The 17,928-nt window shown below is 40.8% G+C and overlaps 1 protein-coding gene across 1 annotated transcript in view; it reads right to left on the bottom strand.

Moving 5' to 3' along the window:
* Positions 1 to 17,928, bottom strand: part of CERS6 (ceramide synthase 6) — a 228,884-nt gene that overhangs the window by 97,935 nt on the left and 113,021 nt on the right. Inside the window, exon 4 of the mRNA XM_075000988.1 lies at positions 16,776 to 16,833. Coding sequence (XP_074857089.1) covers positions 16,776 to 16,833 — 58 coding nt within the window. The remainder of the gene's footprint in view (positions 1 to 16,775; positions 16,834 to 17,928) is intronic.

Raw genomic sequence — 17,928 nt, forward strand, 5'->3', positions numbered from 1 at the left:
ATCACAGGTCATTGCAGATGGAATCATGTTTCTCCTTGTTTTCTCCTGGCATAGGGAGGCAACAGCAAGGGTCAGACCATGCTACTACTGGTTATACTAGTGTGTATTGGGAGCAGGAAGCATTGAGTTTTCCCCATAAATAGGAAAGTTTCTGCTTACGAGGTCTTTGGGTTTTTGGTTCAATAATTTTCTGCAATATGCATTTGTTGCACAAGCAGACCCCTAAGAGCTTCCCAAAGAAATTCTCAATGCACTTCTCTGACCCTTTGACTCTTCCTCCAGCGATCAACTCTCTCTATTCATGGTCCTTCAAAAACGCCTGAATTCAGGGCCAACAGATGCAACAGACTGGAAGACCACAGGGAACACATTCCCGCTAGTCTTCTTTCTTTGCCTGATCAAGGTTAGGCATTTAGGAGATGGGAAGGGGGCACCTCTCAAGGCCACCACAGCTGAAAAGAACAGGTAGAGTCACAAATACCTTGTTGGAGTTACAGTTCCAGTGGAAAGGCAAAGCTGAATCTCAAAACTGCCTTAGCATTTTTAAAAGGTTTTTATAGGAACAATATAATTGTCACTTTATCTTTGTTACAGTGACACTCTGCTACTCAAGCCATGGTGAGAACGGACTAGTTTTTTGGGCACTGAAGCAAGCGGGCACTGCTGCATGGGAGCCTGTGTGCTTGAGGGTGTGAGTATAGATAAGGTCAGTGGAATGTGATTTTTAACTTTGATGGATAATATCAATATTTTAAGCATTTTTTAGACTATCAATTCACATCTTCACAGTTGCGTGAAATTATTGGGGAGGGATCAGCTAATAAATATTTTAAAAAGGAGTAGATATTTAGATTCAAAAAGTTAGTGCTCTATTAACCATTAAAATGCAATCAGTCAGTAACACCTGTCAAAACATACAAAGCAAATATCTTAAAACAATACATCCTACCTGCTATTTTCTATTCATTTGCTAGCCCATTTGTAAAAAGTTTAATTCAAGAGATTTTGCCCATAAAATGTTCAGTTCCCACACTTAGGAGGCTGCTTGATTACTGGAATGCTTAAATATTTGCTGGAACCAGCAGACAATTCCAGGTTTCAAAAGTTCTCCACACATGAAGTTGTATTCTGACTGCAGCACAAAAAACTGAGTTGCTCAAACCGGTCTTGTGCAGAGGCACATGCTGCATCTGTCTTGAACACTTCTCAACACACTGAAGTTTCCAAATACACTGAAGTTATTAGCAACGTGAGCCTACGTAGTGCCACAGTGGACTTGGCAGGCAATGACTGGATTTCTTTTTTCCAGTATTCAAGTGTTGCCAGGCTGTCATTACAAGGTACTTCACACAACATGTGCAAGTCAAAATCATGCTTCAACTTTTCTGCACTGCAGGTGAAAATATGCAACATATTTTTCTGGATGCTTATCTTGTGTGACACATGACCCTTGAAAAATGGACCACACACTTCAGAGCTGGCAAAACAATCTGCTCAGCCAGACACAGCTCACGGAGCATGTTGCAGGATATGGTTGCCTTCAGTTTGCTTTGAAATTTGGATGTGAAATCACACATTGCAGATGAAAGGAACTGCCTTCTGGAGCCCACTGACGTGAGCTCTGCTTCTTTTGAGGTGTTATCTACATCTGCAGTAATTTGCAAATTATAGTTAAACAGCATATCAGTGTGATGTATCAGGGATATAGTCTTTTTCTAATTGAAAAGGAACCTTGCATATTTTTCTTGAAAATACACAAAGCAAGGACAACTCACAATACAGTTCCAGCTGGGTTCTACCACCCTTGGCCATCCAGAATAATTTTATTGCCTTTTAGAAGGTGGTTCCATCCTCTTCTTTAATGAGAAAGTTGATCACATTGTGCCAATGAGCATGAATGAATTCTGCTGCCCCGAGCCTGAAAAGCCAGTGTGATGGCACAACACAAGGGGACACAAGAAAACCCAATATGGTGATGGCACTTCTTGCACTTGAAAATAAAACTGTTCACCTTTGACTGTTGGCATATTTATGCATCACTAGAGAATGCACCACAATTTGTTCATGTCGTGGAATTCATCAGTTTTGGCTACATGATCAATGAATACATGCAAAAAGATGAGCAATCCATACAACGTGTGGCAGATGAAAACGCATTTCTTTCATGTCCTATACCAGGTGTTGTGTGTACATCATGGAATCATTGCTGACTGAGATATAGTTTTCCCACAAATGGTTGTACTCTTGCGTCTTAGATTCACATAGAAATGATCTGCATTGTACTGAAGAACAGAGGATTTTAACAAAATAGAATTTATTGGTTTATTTTTGTCACTGCAGAACACTGCAAGGATGTTAATTGCTGGCTGTCTCGCAAACTTTCACTTTTCCACAAATTACTAAAGAATCTCTCTCCACTCAAAAGATCTTTAATTGCAGCTTGGTGGTAAGCAAAAAACATCATTAAAATATTTTCCTACCAGACAACAACATTCTGGGCAAGAGCATATTAGTGAAGCAGAGCTAATAAAAAGCTCCAGCCACAGACAGTATTCACAGAAATTGCATTAATACCTAACACGAGCCCGAGATCATGTAAAAATTCTGCAGCTACTTCTTTCTTGTTAAACCAAACAGGATTTTGTTGAAGCTGGGGCTATCTTTGCTTTACTTCCTTTTAATTTTAAATGAGAGACTTACTGTTCAAATATCCAGTAATAGGATTTGCCTGTCAACAGAGTGTTTTACAATGCAAAATGTCCTCATCTCCCTTTCTATATTTTTTTCACCATTTTAAATTTGTGATCAGAGTAGTCTCTTCTGGCACTTGTAATCTCTAGGCAGTGAATTCCAAAATTTAATGACAGAACGCACTCTCACAAGGAAAGGGACACCAAGGGGCAGCTGCTGGAGGACAGTTAGAGTCAATGTAGTGCCTATACTGACAGAAGTAGGTAGACTTTGGCTCTGCATTTTTTGGGGGTGGAGGGTGAGAGTTATTGCATCAACCCACACTGGCAGAAGACACATTTATGTGTGGACACATGGAAAACTAAAACAAAAATAAGTTGACTTAGATGACCTAACTCTGCAGAGTAGATCAGGCCATGATAGAACCCTATAACTGGTAATGAAGAAACAAGGTTTCATTTTTTAAATTATATTTCTTTATGCAGATGGTAGTTATGGAAAACCTTTGCTTATAGCCAAGTTACTCTTTGAAAAAATGACTTTCCTAGGGGAAGATTCCAGTGCACAAATATTTATAAACACATCTTTGGTCATAATCATCACAACAAAAAATGCCCAGTATGCACATTTAACTCTCTGTGTAAACTGATTTTATTATACACATGTAGCTGTCATTAATCTCTGATAATCTCTCACTTCCTTAGTGACCAAAATGCACAGCAAATGGTCAAAGGTGCAGACACACACAGAAGGTTAAAATGGAGACAAACCTTCTGGCATGGTTTGAAGTACTATGAAGTGTGCGTAGTCTGACGGAGACACAGCATCTGGTTCTATCATTTATAGCTCCATCACTCACTGTTCAAACCGATGGCACGAAAAACTTTCACAGCTCTCCTGGAGCACCTCCCAGGCATACATGTGTCTACCATGAGAAAGGTAGAGAATACATTGTCTCTCAACATCACAGCCAATGGAAAGGGCAGAATGGAGCAGCATCAGATCAGGAGAACCAAGGCTGTCACTTGAACAGTGGAGCATATGGAAGCTGCAAATTCACTACTTAGACCAACTTTGTGTTCACGCAGTTGGCCAGCTCCATTGACTACTTCATGGTGTGAGGAACATTGCTCTGTCTCCTTTAAGGCACCTTGAGCCCAAGGAAGTAGAAACTACCCTAAGCCCAGGGACTTGGATTCTGTCTGGCCGTTAGCAGCCTCCACGTGGGAAAACACAGGGAAGAAAGATCCCTACAACCTGGTTTAAGTTAGCATGTGTAGTTAGTGTGTCTTTTTATGGGAAACGTACACTAGATCATTGCTTTCTGATTGTTTCCAAATGCATTCAGATCATCTGTGAAAGCCTGGAACTCATCAACAAATTTGGCCAAATAACTTCCTTGGATCAAGGTGGCTCCCACAGAACCAAAAGAGGCTTCCACAGTCACATGCAACAGAAACCCAGTTGCCTGGAGCATTTTTCAACACAACCAGTTTGCCCACCCCACCAGTTTACTTGGTGATCAGATTTTTAAAGCAAACGACCACCAGATCAAAAAAAAAAAAAAAAGGGGGCCGGGACCTACCGTGGCCCTTTTCCAATGAAATTTCCAGTGTGTGGTGTCAGGTTTCTGAGTTCCAAATGCAGTATTCTCATTGAAGCTGGTCCATAAACTTTTACAACTTTGTAATTTTCATGGACAATGATGGAAAAGAAAAAAAGATGCAGTAGTCATCAAATGTCAAGTCTCTGGGGGAAGCACTTCAGTTCCACATCTTAAAGCTTCTGTTTTATAGAATTACACAGAGACAGCATAACTCCAGGGCCAGGCTATGGGCTGAGTTCATTTCCTGATGTTCTTCCTTTCCCCTCCCCCCTGCCCAGGGCTTGATTCTGCACTACTGAAGTCAGTGGAAGTTTTATTATTGAGTTCAGTGGGACCTTTAAAGAAGCAAATTCTCACTGATTTTAATGTAGATTTTGCTTTAGTAAGGACTCTGAATTTTGGCACCATGTAATTTAGTGATGGACAAAATATTGCTTAACATAGTAATTGGAGCTGCAGGTTGTGCTGTAATCAATCTTACGGGTTTGCTCTGTGAGTCAATGATCAGTAGCTAATGCATATGGAACAAGCTGAGTTTTTATCAGAGCTCTTATCACTTTGGAAGCTCAGCTGCATTCAAAAGAGAAAAAACCATATAAATGATCAGACAGGGAACAACAGGAGTTGTCTTATGCTGTATGCTCCAGATCACAGTGATTTATAAGACATAAGGAACATCACTACCATTTATCATCTTAGATTAGTAATGAAGAATCAAAAGTGTGCATTGTTTTTCTGCGAGTGCTGGACACAATGACATCTCTTAGGAAAGCCCTGAGACATATTGGCTATGTCTACACTAGCACACTATGCTGAAGTAGCCTATTTCGATGTAAGAACATTGAAATAGGCTACTTCAACAGGTATCATCTACACGTCCTCCAGGGCTGGTGCCATCAATGTTCAGCGTCGAAGTAGCAACGGAAAATGTTGAAAGAAGCTGCCCTGGAAGGAAATGCGGAGCATCCACACACACAAGCGCTCCCCGTCGAAATAAGGGGCCAGCAAAGCCCCAAGCCGCTCTCTTAAGGGGCCCCTCCCAGACACACTCGCCTTGCACAGCACAAGATCCACAGAGCCGACAATCATTTGCATATCCCGTGCATGCAGCATGGACCCGCAGCAGCAGCAGCAGCAGCCGCCAGAAGCCCTGGGCTAAGGGCTGCTGCACATGGCGACCATAGAGCCCTGCAGGGGCTGGACAGAGCGTCTCTCAACCCTTCAGCTGATGGCTGCCATGGAGGACCCTGTTATTTCAATGTAGCAGGACAAGGATCATCTACACACGCCCTACTTCGACGTTGAATGTCGTAGTAGGGCACTACCCCCATCTTTGGATAGGAATAGTGATTTTGATGTCTTGCTGCCTAACGTTGATTTTGTCGAAATAGCGCATGGTGCGTGTAGACGTGATGCGTACTATTTCGACGTTGTGCCAGCTACTTCGAAGTAGCCAGCTAGTGTAGACACACCCATTATGATTTCATAATTATTCCTCACATTGGTGCTGGCACTTAGAGCCAAATTTATCCCCGTATAAAAGAACAGAAATCAAAGGAATTGCATCAGGGATTAATTTGGCCCTTGTTGTTTTAAAGTCTGATCTAATATTATTCCTATATGGATCATCTAAGAAGAGGAAAACTCCTTTGATGGTAGAGAAGTCTGAGGCTGACAACTCTAACCCTGGTACTACCCAAGGAGGAAGAAGATAACCCTAGTAGATAGTCACAAAATATTTTCCAGAGTTCTTTCCGTGGAATTATTTTGGACAATTACTAGCTAAAAGTAAAAATACATACTGTAAGCAGCTATGTTCTGCAGAGTGGCAGATGATTTTGCCTTTCATCCTCAAAGTAGCATTTTCTGACTTTATTTCATTATTGAAAAGAAATTATTAAAACATATGAGATTGGAACAGGTAACAAACCAAAAGATTTCCCATATGATATGATCTTTATTGGAGGATTCTCTTGGAAAATACTTAGTAACACCAACGTACATTACGTACAGTGCCAACCTAAAAAGTCAATAGAAGACAACTAATCTACTTCCCATTTATGCCAGAGTAACAGAGCACAGCATTAGGCCCATAAAGGTGTATTGGTGGAGGGTGGAGGTGGGAGATGTTTTTGCAAGACAAAAAAAGGTGGGTTTTGAGCTACGTTTCAGTCTATCTGAACCAGACTTCAGACATTTCAAATAGAAGAATTTACTCTTAGTTCATTTTGTACTTGAGAAATCTGGGCTGTTTTGTAAAGCTCAGTTTCAAATTTGTAGTTTGGATTGCAAAACCAAAGCAAGGATGTTTGAGGTCCAGGATCAATTATGTCACATGGGGTGGGGAAAGGATGCTTTTGATAAAAGGTTCCAGTTTCAGCCCCTCTCTCTTCTAGCACAGATAATTAAATCTGATATGAAGAACACTGATTCAAATCCTGAACAGCTACTAATGATTGAACATTTTTCTCGTGCTTTGCAGGCTGGTTATCTGAGTCTAATTGATAGTGGGTAGGAACCTATATGACAAAAGCCACCGTCACCATTGGTGCTGTTTGAGTCAAGAAAATTAATCAGCACAGAGTCTGAAACTGTTACCCTATTCCTATGAAATGTTACAAAATGACAAATCTTTGAAGCCTAATTGCAACCACATAATGCTCCTACTCAGTGTATTTAGACAATCTATTACAAATAAAGAATGAAATTCCTATGCCATTGACATCAGCAGGCGTTCCATGTTCACAGAAAGGGCACAATATGGATGGCCCCCCTAGCCGTTGAAGTCAGAGTGTGTGCTCAATAGGCAATGGATGCAAATCTGCTGTTCCTGTCCCTACTGACTCCATCTATTTAAGGTACAGATGGTACAGTCCCTGCATATAGTCAAGCCTATGTGAGATAACACTCAAAAAAAAAACAACCCATCATCCAGCAATGTCCGTCAAGCTCTCAAATGGAACCTTCAAGGAAAATACAACAGGGGAAGACCTCGGACAATGTGGAGAAGATCTACTGATATTGAAGGACAACAACTGGGGCACTCCTGGAGTCTGCTAGAAGGTTTTTCCTGAGACAGAGTGAAGTGGAGGAGAGTTGTAAATGATCCATGCTCTACTCAGAGTACAAGGATTTAAGTCAAGTAAATCATGGGACATAAACATAACATAAAATAGTGAGAAAACTGAATGTATAATAGGGGTTATAAGTAGGACCAAAGTATCCACCATTATAATGTCTATAAAAACAAAATTCCATCTTAGATTTCTCATGACAAATCACTCAGCCTGTTTTCCAATGGCTGACAGTGCTACCAGAACGTCCATTGGAATTCAAACCTTGCAGTTTCATAGTATCCACCTACTTGTTATTCTCATATGGGGGGAGAGAGACAGAAAGATAAAGGGGAATCCCTGTCATGACAGATACAGCGTGACAGCTCCAGGTTAGAAAATTAGGATGACATCTTCCTCCCCCTTCCCCAAACTCCTTCTCAAATTACAAACTCTTTTGAAGGGTCACCTCTGACCTTCGTTGACATCACTGAGCAGCTGGAAGACAATGAGCTCTGCCTGAATGTGCACTCCACCATGAAGCAGTTGCCCCACATGGTCCTTTTATGAGCTGAGTTTGTTTTATGTGCTTGTTTGGATTGAAATAAAACCCCATTGAGATTGATAGGTGTGAGCTCAACATCTAGTTAATCTGACCGTATGCATAGGCCCCACCAAAGATAAAAGAAGCACGTGAACCTGGTCTGGATTATCATTATCAAAATACCAAAGTTGATGAAGCACAGCATTCTACACGTCAGCGCCCACTCTGCCCAGTGGGCCTGGAGGGTTACAGCCAGCACCCAAATGCATTCAGTCCTATGAAAGCCTTCCTCTCCTTTACTCGTAAGCCCTGTCATGGAGCAGTGCTGGATGTGGGCATGGATGCGTGGATATCTGATATCGCAGAGGGAGTCACTGGGGACAGGCCTGCCAGGCTTATACTTTTGCAGATTTATTACCTGGAAACTCCAACTTAAGACTTGTGGCAGGACAGTGTCCACTCTAGTAGCCTGTAAACTAGAGTAACTGCTACAGAAGTGCCATACTGAACCCTTCCCCCAGGCTGAAAGGTGAAGTCCATTGTCCCTAGCTCTGGGCAATTCCCTGAACGACATCCTCAGTCACATGGCAGTGCATTTCACTCAAGATATCCTGCACAAATGCAAGCATATTTTATTTATGTAGCCTGCATAGACAGGACTGCTTATTGTACAGTTCTGCAGATGTAAAACCATAAGATTTGCTCTTGGGTCAGATAACAGTGTTTCCAGGGAAGTGAGTTTTTTGCTAGCATTCTTCAAGCAGACATTGCCAATATGCACAAACATTAGCCGTGTCTACACGTGCACGCTACTTCGAAGTAGTGGCACTAATTTCGAAATAGCGCCCGTCACGGCTACACGCGCCGGGCGCTATTTCGAAGTTAACTTCGATGTTAGGCGGCGAGACGTCCAAGTCGCTAACCCCATGAGGGGATCGGAATAGCGCCCTACTTCAACGTTCAACGTCGAAGTAGGGACCGTGTAGTCGTTGCGCGTCCCGCAACTTCGAAATAGCGGGGTCTGCCATGGCGACCATCAGCTGAGGGGTTGAGAGACGCTCTCTCTTGAGCCCCTGCGGGGCTCTATGGTCACTGTGGGCAGCAGCCCTTAGCCCAGGGCTTCTGGCTGCTGCTGCGGCAGCTGGGGATCCATGCTGCATGCACAGGGTCTGCAACCAGTTGTCGGCTCTGTGTATTTTGTGTTGTTTAGTGCAACTGTGTCTGGGAGGGGCCCTTTAAGGGAGCGGCTTGCTGTTGAGTCCGCCCTGTGACCCTGTCTGCGGCTGTGCCTGGCACCCTTATTTCGATGTGTTCTACTTTGGCGTGTAGACGTTCCCTCGCAGCGCCTATTTCGATGTGGTGCCACGCAACGTCGAAGTTGAACATCGACGTTGCCAGCCCTGGAGGACGTGTAGACGTTACTCATCGAAATAGCCTATTTCGATGTCGCTACATTGAAATAAGCTATTTCGATGTAGGCTTCACATGTAGACATAGCCATTCAGCATTAACACCCATTTTTCATTTATAATGGAAAATGTCAGGAACACTTCTCTATGAATTAAACAAGCTTTCTTTCAGAAAACACTTTTTACATTTTCAGTGATGTGCTCAAAAATTACATATTATGACAATTAGCTCGGTACCACAATTGTTACTTCAGTGACATACAATTTGCTGTTTGGGACAGAAGTAGTAGGCAAACATTAATTCACTTGGTTTTTCTACTCCAGCCATTAACCACAGAAAAGTTCTATGTTCAAGCTAGCCACGGTATATTCAGGAACTTATGCCTGCTATGGCTGACTGCACTGCTGGCTTTTAAGTTTTCTATGATTTTTTATTTATTTACTCGTTTATGTATTAATTTTTGTGGCAGAATGAGAAACACAGTTTGGTACAAGCTGCAGGGCTGCTCCTTCAGATGAAATTTTCTAGGCAAGAGAGTAGTGCTCAGAAGTAAACTTTTTAATAGAGTAGGCCACTTCAATTGGTTTTTACAATGCATGTATGCTTGTTTCAACTGTAGTTCGTACACAGAGCTTCCATTTCTCAAAGACAGACACTGAAAGCTAAGGACTGTGAAACTGATAAGATTTGTAGTCAACACACAGACATATATTTTGATTGGTCTTTATAACGCAATGGGGTCTCAGTTCTGCAAAGACATCTAAGACCCAGTGTCACTTTTCATAAAAACAGGTCTAACACAAGGTAGAAAAAAAAACTCCCTTCCTGTGTTCTTTTGCAGAGTAAAATATCCTGTTGCTGCTGCCACCACCAAAGAAATGATGCATTTCAGGGATTCAATTATTTGTTTCTTAAATAAGAAAACAAGGGAAGGTGAATAACTAAGACGGAAAGTAACTGACTCATTTCCTATGGAAATTACATGAAAAAACAACTTTGCAGGAGGAAAATAAGGGTGAAATTCGCAGGCAGGAGATACCATAGGCCAGGAGAGGCTATTCCAAATCCAGGCTGGTTCTGCCCATGCTTTGCTGGAAGGACCTACCTTTGCTTCCCAATCAACTACCAGTGCAGGGGAGGAACCAACTTGGAAGCAGACCAATGAGCTGCAGCATCTGCTGTGAAAAAATCTCAGGCATTTCTTATTATCTGAAAATCTGCCCACCCAGAGGATGCAGGCTCAAAAATGAGGCAATTACAAGGGAAACCTGAATGTATTGTAAGCCTAACCGTTTTATTGGACTGGACCTGTCCCCCCCACACAATAGAGAGCCTATAATCTCAGACTTTGAATAACACACTTACTGGACAAAAACATCAATAGTGAGAAAAAGAATCACTAAATCTTAAAACAATAATATTTCTTATGTGGGAAGATACAGAGACAAATCATTTTGCCTCTAAAAAAGTAATACCCAAAACAGAATTTGGAAGAGAAATGGGTTGCTCAGCAAGAATAAAAAATATTCTACAAGCAGAATACAAGTCACAGGCACAATTAGTAAACAGCATTACTCTTCCCTGTCAAACCTAAAGGAAAGACTGTGAAATCATTGACTGGGTCCTTTAACCTTCTAGGAATTCACAAAAGCTTTTTCCGAATGAATTATCTCCAATAAGACAATAAACCAACCACTTATACATCTGTTTATTCAGAATCACTTGAATGCAGTTTCAAAGGTTATACTCTGTTTTAATAACACACTGTGCTGGGGTTATTTGAAAGACAAATATGTCATGTTTTGAAAGGTTAGATCTGATGAATCCTAAATGCTTTATAAATTAAGTATTTGCTTGGATTCTAAAGAGTCAAATGAAAATGTAAAACTTGGTGAATAGCTACAGAGAGATAGCTGTGTTGGTCTGTATTCTATCAAAACAAAAAAGCAGTTATGTAGCACTTTAAAGACTAACAAAATAGTTTATTAGGTGATGGTCTGTCCCATGAAAGCTCACCACCTAATAAATCATTTTGTTAGTCTTTAAAGTGCTACATGACTGCTTTTTTGTTTTGATGTGAAACTTGGTGATACACTGATCGAATGTTCCACCCCACGACTTGCTGTAGTTGTCACTGGATGAGCTTGTATAGCTCTCTGCTGGATTTATGTCTCTGATGCTGGCAGACAAGATGCCAGCTCTTGCCGAGGCTTTAGATCTCAGTTGAGCACTAACAAATTAATTGCTGGAAACCAGTCTGTTTCACCTGTGTGTTACTATGGTTAAGAGAGATACTGAACTTTCGTGCTTAGTGCTAAGATGTTGTGAAATACCTATAAATTGTTGCCTACATTCATTAATCTTGTTTATATCTTTAGCACATGCTATAAGGCAATATTTAAGTTTTTGACTGTAATTGTTAAAATATTTGCTCTGGAAATAAGAACCACTAGCAGGTATTGTCATCTGCCTATCAAAAAAGTCTATCAAAACAAAATGAGCCATTGGTGAACATCACAAAACACAGATTTTGTTAACTGCCCCCTCACACGTATGACAAGACTGTGCGCAAAACGGCTTGTGTCATTAGCTTAAATGCCGGAAGAAGAAAATAAAATGAGCTGACAAGAAAAAAATTCATATTTTACTGTTTAGATGCTCACCAGGCTAGTGCCACGAAACAGAACAAAAGACTCTCCCAACTCCCATCCTAAAAGGCTTTCAGAGGCAGCACTATAATTCTGTCGCCATTTGAAACCACAATTTGTAAATTATTTGTGCTTGCCTGCTTTAACCTTGTGATCACTCATTTCTTTTCACAGTTAATAATCTACTGCATATTTTAGAGAGTTTGTCTGTCCATTTGATGGAATTCCGGAATTACAGACCCAAGCAAGGCTGGGTAAATCTGGTAGTACTTGGATAAATTTACAATAGGATTGGCTATAAGAGTTTTCTATAGTGTGAGAGCTAAGCCACAATTTTGCTTGGGGTAAGTAACTGGTCTGGGACCAGGAGCACCCTGAATATTTTGTGCTCTTGCATATATCACAACCATCTATTAGTATGTCCAGCTTTCCCGTGTGGCCAGATAAACTGGAATGCCCCATGGGACTGTCTGTGACTCTGTGACAGGACTACTATATTGTGCTTTGGGGGTTCACTCTTGATATTGGTTTGGTGAAATCTAATTACAGATCAGTTTTGGGTCTCTGCTCTGCTTCCTGACAATCTGCCCTGAGGATGGAACTCATGGTCAGGAGCTGCTCCAGACAGCCTGACACTCTTATTTAGACTTTTTGCTGTATCTCTGTTTATGTAAATTCCTGGTCTCTCCAGCCAGCTGGACCAAATGTATGGAGCTTGATGCTAAATAGATTTCAACACTTAGACTGCACATCTCTACGAGGGCATCGTAAAAGTGATGCTGAGTAAGCATTAAAAGAGTACTCGCTGATAGGTTTTCTAGAGGGGAAAATCAGATACACAAGAGTTTTTATTAATCCCAACTTTGTTCTTTAACTTTGCAGATAAAGAATTAAGAGAATCTTGCAGTTTATTCACTAAGCATAATCAGAACACAACCAACCAGATTATTTACCTCAGTATTATCATGAAGCTGAAAGGACTGAAAGTGAAGCTCAATGAAAATATACTGTGGCTTGGGATTCCAATTTCTGAATTTTATTCTTTGCAAACTCAAATCTTACTCCAACACACATACAACACAAGCTTTGATCTGTGTGGGGTCAATGAGTTTCATTTTCTTTTAGTTCCTGGGACTGACAAAATAAGTCAAAGGGGCTGATGTAAGTCACACCATTTAAATATACCGACAATCATAATTCTGTTCACTTCAGGCCCACGTGAAAGCTCACTGATGTCAACTGGCCTCTTTTTATTGAGTTCAGTAAGTTTATATCAGCCACTTATTGCTCATGGTTTGATAGTTCCACTGAGTGGAGCAATTGTCATGAGTTACTGCTCACCTTTATGATTACAGGTTCTATATTAAGACCATTAGACTATACATAGTGACTATACCCGAGCTGACACAGAGAGGGCTTCACAACAGAACTGGTTTTTGTTTAAATCACATTTTTAAATTTTAAGTAATCTCTACCAGTTTTGTATTTCACTATACTTTTCTTTTAAAGACAAATCTGGTTATGTTTGAAATTAAGATAACCTCTATGAAGATGTAAACTCACACTAAACTACTAAACATCTGACTAAATAAATAAAAATATGCCATATTAGTAAGCCTTCCCCAAATTTTAATAATTAACGAGTGCTGCTTTTTTGTTAAGCAGAGAAGTAGGGAAAAACATCTTTAACTTCTGGGGTCCACTCAAACTTCATAAACATGTCACAATGCCACATCATGCTTCAGTAAGTATATTATTTTCAGTCTTTGCTATGCAGAGAACCCTGTTATTTACATTTTCCTTAATGTAAGCACTTTCATTTTCTGTGGTGCAGGAGAGCTTTTTGTCTTAATTACTTTTGGTTCAATTTAACTAGGAGGTGAAGAGAGAAAGATCATTTCCTCCACTTCACCAAATTGCAAAACTGAATGGGAGTGAAGCAAAACAGGAAACCTTGTTTTCCACTTGGAATTTTTAAATAACAACCAGGTGTGAGGGGATGAGCTCTAGCTACTCGAAAAAACTGAAAGACGTGCGGTCAGATTTCCAAAGATATTTAGGCACCTAAAGATTCAGATAGCTGGCTCATGGAAATAGTCGAAAGTAGTTTAAGTGCCTAACTTCCACTGATTTCAACACGTTAGGCACATAACCTGGTTTGGTGGTTTTGAAGATTCCATTAGGCAGATATCTACTTTTTTGAATACCTCAATACATTCGAAAAATCTAGCTTACAGTAACTGGAAACAATCCACCAATTCATGAACTGCAGTTTATCCTTTCTGTGTTTAACAGATATATTAGTTTTAAACTTGGACCATATTTTGACAAATTTTCTTTTTTCTGTCTTATGTATCTAGTACATGTAAGGTAATTTTGTTTAACTAATAAAAGAGATTTTTAAAATGTTTTTATGAAATTTTTAACTGAATTCCAATTTCCACCCAAATGCAACTGGACACAAACCCCATGTAAAATATTAAGAAATGCATGGTCCATCATTTCCTAACAAGAATTGGAATAAATATACATTGAACTATATTATTGATTCAATAAATGGGATTATATAGACTGAATCCTCCTAGTTATCAAAAACAACTACCAAATTTAGTGCAAAGTCTTCCATTAGTTACAAATCAACATACTGTAAATAGTTACTAGCCAATGAGAATAAACCTTCATTTAGGCCAATAACTGAATAGGACAAATGCAAAATAAAGATTTCCTGCTTGCTGATTTAAATTGCGATTTAAAAGTCAGTGTTTTAAATCACTTTCATTGACAAATCAACTCGCCCTGCTTCACAATATTATGGTATAGGCTCAGAAATTTTGCCTCTCATGCTACTACAGTAATTCTTCATTTAATGGACTAATGCGGGCGAAGGGTGTCCGTTAAACCTGAAAGTTTACTGAGGGTTTGCTTTCTCCCTAGCACCCACCCACTCTCGCCAGGCTCCCCTAGCCCTACTCCCCCCAAACTCAAAAAAGAAAGAAAGAAAATGTCAGCAACTCACTAGAGCCACTGCCACTGGAGCCAGAGTCGCTGCTGCTTGGAACCCCACTGAGGCTGGAGATGCCACCATGGCTGGAGATGCCGCCATGGCTTGGAGAACTGCTACAGCTGGAGGTGCTGTTGTGGCAGCTAGGCAATCCACGTGGCTTCAAGGAGCCGCCACCGCTGCTGGAGCCACCATTCACTCCTCCCACAAGGGCAGGGGTGCACATGTGAGTGCCAACATGCCCCACACCTGGTGGGAGGAGCGTGTGGCAGCTCTGGCAGCTGTGGTCCAGGCCGCGGTGGAAGGTTCAGCAGCGGCAGACGATGGCGGCTGGAAGCGACTCTGGTAAGTTGGCTTACTTTCTTGTGGGGGAAGGGGGGGCGGGATTTAGGATTTTATGGACCCCAGTGAACTTTGGGAACAATGGGAGGCTGGTGGATGTCCATGGTTCCCGAAGTCTGCTAAATCGGTGTCTGCAAAATCGAGAGTTTACTGTATTACATTTCCTGCAGACAATATATTGTGACCTAGAAAGACTTCAGAGTAAAAGAGTCAGGGATAAAAACAGGGCTCCCTTCCCATGCCCCAGCATCACATCACTCATACTACAGCGAAAGAACAACTCCCAAGGAAAGCTCAGCATTTGGAAGCTCTATATTGACCATATGCTACTAAAACAATAGAAACCGGCTATGGAACACTCCCTTGCACTATTCACCATGACATCATTCATTGTCTCCCATTTTGGCTTCTGATGCTGTTACTGTGCAAGAGGATGGGGAAGTGGAATGTTGGACTATTAACTGGAAACTTTTTGCTTGCACAGTGCCCCAGATCAGGAATACAAGGGAAGTTTGCTTGGGAGCAGCTCTTTCAGCTCCTTGGTGGAGATTGAGCTTATATTTCTGCTAGTATTAGCCTTGGCCAAATGACTCAGAGATGACTATGTTCTCATCCTCTTGGCCACATGTCTTTTGGAGTGTGCACTTCTGCTGTACTGCCAACCTAAAGCATTCCAACCTCATGAGATATGCCTCAAAAACTCATGGAGATTGGTTTTAGAAGCATGAATTTACAGAAAGAAGAATACAGATAGAAAGATCCTTTCATTTGCCTTCTGGCTTCTAAGCCTTTATGACACATGTGTCATATTTTCAAGCTTTTCTTCAAACCATCAATATTAGAGACATGTACTTTGTTTGAAATGAAAGCTGAGATTTTCTTGCTGTGTTCTAATTCCAGCATGTCTGTAAGATATGAAATCTCACAAGTCTTCCAATAAATATTGCAACAGACTCCATGGCCATGCTCATTACCTCCTGAGCAGGGGTTAAGGGAGCAGAATCTCTTTGCTTTCTCCTGTGAAGTGGGGTTGGGAGCAACCACTCCTTTGTGACCAAAGAATCTATAGGAATCTCCAGGAAGATTCCTCTCTCCTACATGGGCTACTTCCACACAGGAGAACACAAGGCCCAGCATGAGGACGATACAAATATAACTATGTTTTAACTGTAAATGCATCTCATAGTAAGTATCATGAACAGCCTAATGCCTGTTGGGAAAACAAGGATGTTGTTACTCCAACTTTTCTGACATTTAAATGGTTTTTCGAAAGCTCTTTTCTTTTTGGTTTCAAAAATAACAACCTTAAGGTTCTCTGCAAAGTATCAATTGCAACTTATTTTGTAATGCAAACCTACAGCTTATTTTAGCGGTGACTGATGATTTTGTAAACTTCCAAACTACACATTGTACTTACATAAAGCTTTAAGCAGTTTTGTAACCAGTTATAAAAGCATAAGGTAATAATGAAAGTTCCTACCTTTTTCAGGAACCGAACTCCATAGGTAAATATATAGAGGTAAAATGTAAATCTCCACCTGAGAAAAGGTAAAATAGATTGATGCTATGATACTAGGTTTACATATTTGACAGCAGAACATCTAATCTCCCATTCCATCCTAAGATTAATGACTATTGACCCAAACTATACATTCTCTTCATTCTGAAGACTGCCTCAGTGACTAAAAACAAAGTACTATAAGATATGCTTAAGTTGTACTGAAATAAAAGGGAGTCTAGCACTTGCTTAAAGCTAAGCACATGCCTAAGTACTTTCCTGAATAGTATTCTGTTTTTTAATGCAGTTAAGGTCTTTAGGACATATTTGTTTCCTTTGGCCCAAGCTGCAAGGACTTTTGCCAGAGTGATGACTGAAAGATTGGGCTTTTGGCTACAAAGCAAACATTAGTGTACAAATTCTCACTGATTTCCTCCTGTTCAAAGAACTTTTATTTTAATTTTAAACTTACTTCTGATAAAGCCTGCCCTGTTTTCAGAGAAGTGAAATTGAGAAAGAAATAAACACCTCCCCACAATGCTTTTCAACTATCTTTCTTTCTCATATCTCACCACAAACAAGAGATTGTTTTATGCTTTCAGCAATGATAACGTGTGGCTTGTTAGATTTTAAAAATGTATGGAACAGCATCATCCAAGAAAAATGGGAGATCGGTACAGTAAGCCCCCAAAACGCGCAACTTTGAGTTGCACTTAACTTGCATTAACATGAGTTAAGCACAACTCCAAGCCACTCTGCTGCTGTCTGCCCGCCCGCCGAGCTCTCCCAGATGGGAGAAGCCAGGTGGGCAGCCACGGCGATGTGTCTTCTTCCCGGCTTCCCCGTCATCAGCTTTAGGTTAAAAGAAACATCACAAAGGAGAAACTGGGCAGAAGTGTGCGTAAAAACGCCAATGAGATTCAAACTGTCTAGCTGAACAGAAGCATCCTCTTGTTCCTCCATAAGATACAGAGCTGCAAAGATGAAATTGCTTAATTGGTATTACACAAATATTGGTCCTTTCAAGAACTTGACACAACCAGCAACCTACCAGCATCTTTCGTGTTCCTAGGTTTCCCAGGAACTGCTGCAACAACCTAGTACTCAGATAAAGAATGTCACCTCTGGTACCACA

Source organism: Carettochelys insculpta, chromosome 8, assembly GCF_033958435.1.
Source record: "Carettochelys insculpta isolate YL-2023 chromosome 8, ASM3395843v1, whole genome shotgun sequence".
NCBI classification, from domain to species: Eukaryota; Metazoa; Chordata; order Testudines; family Carettochelyidae; genus Carettochelys; species Carettochelys insculpta.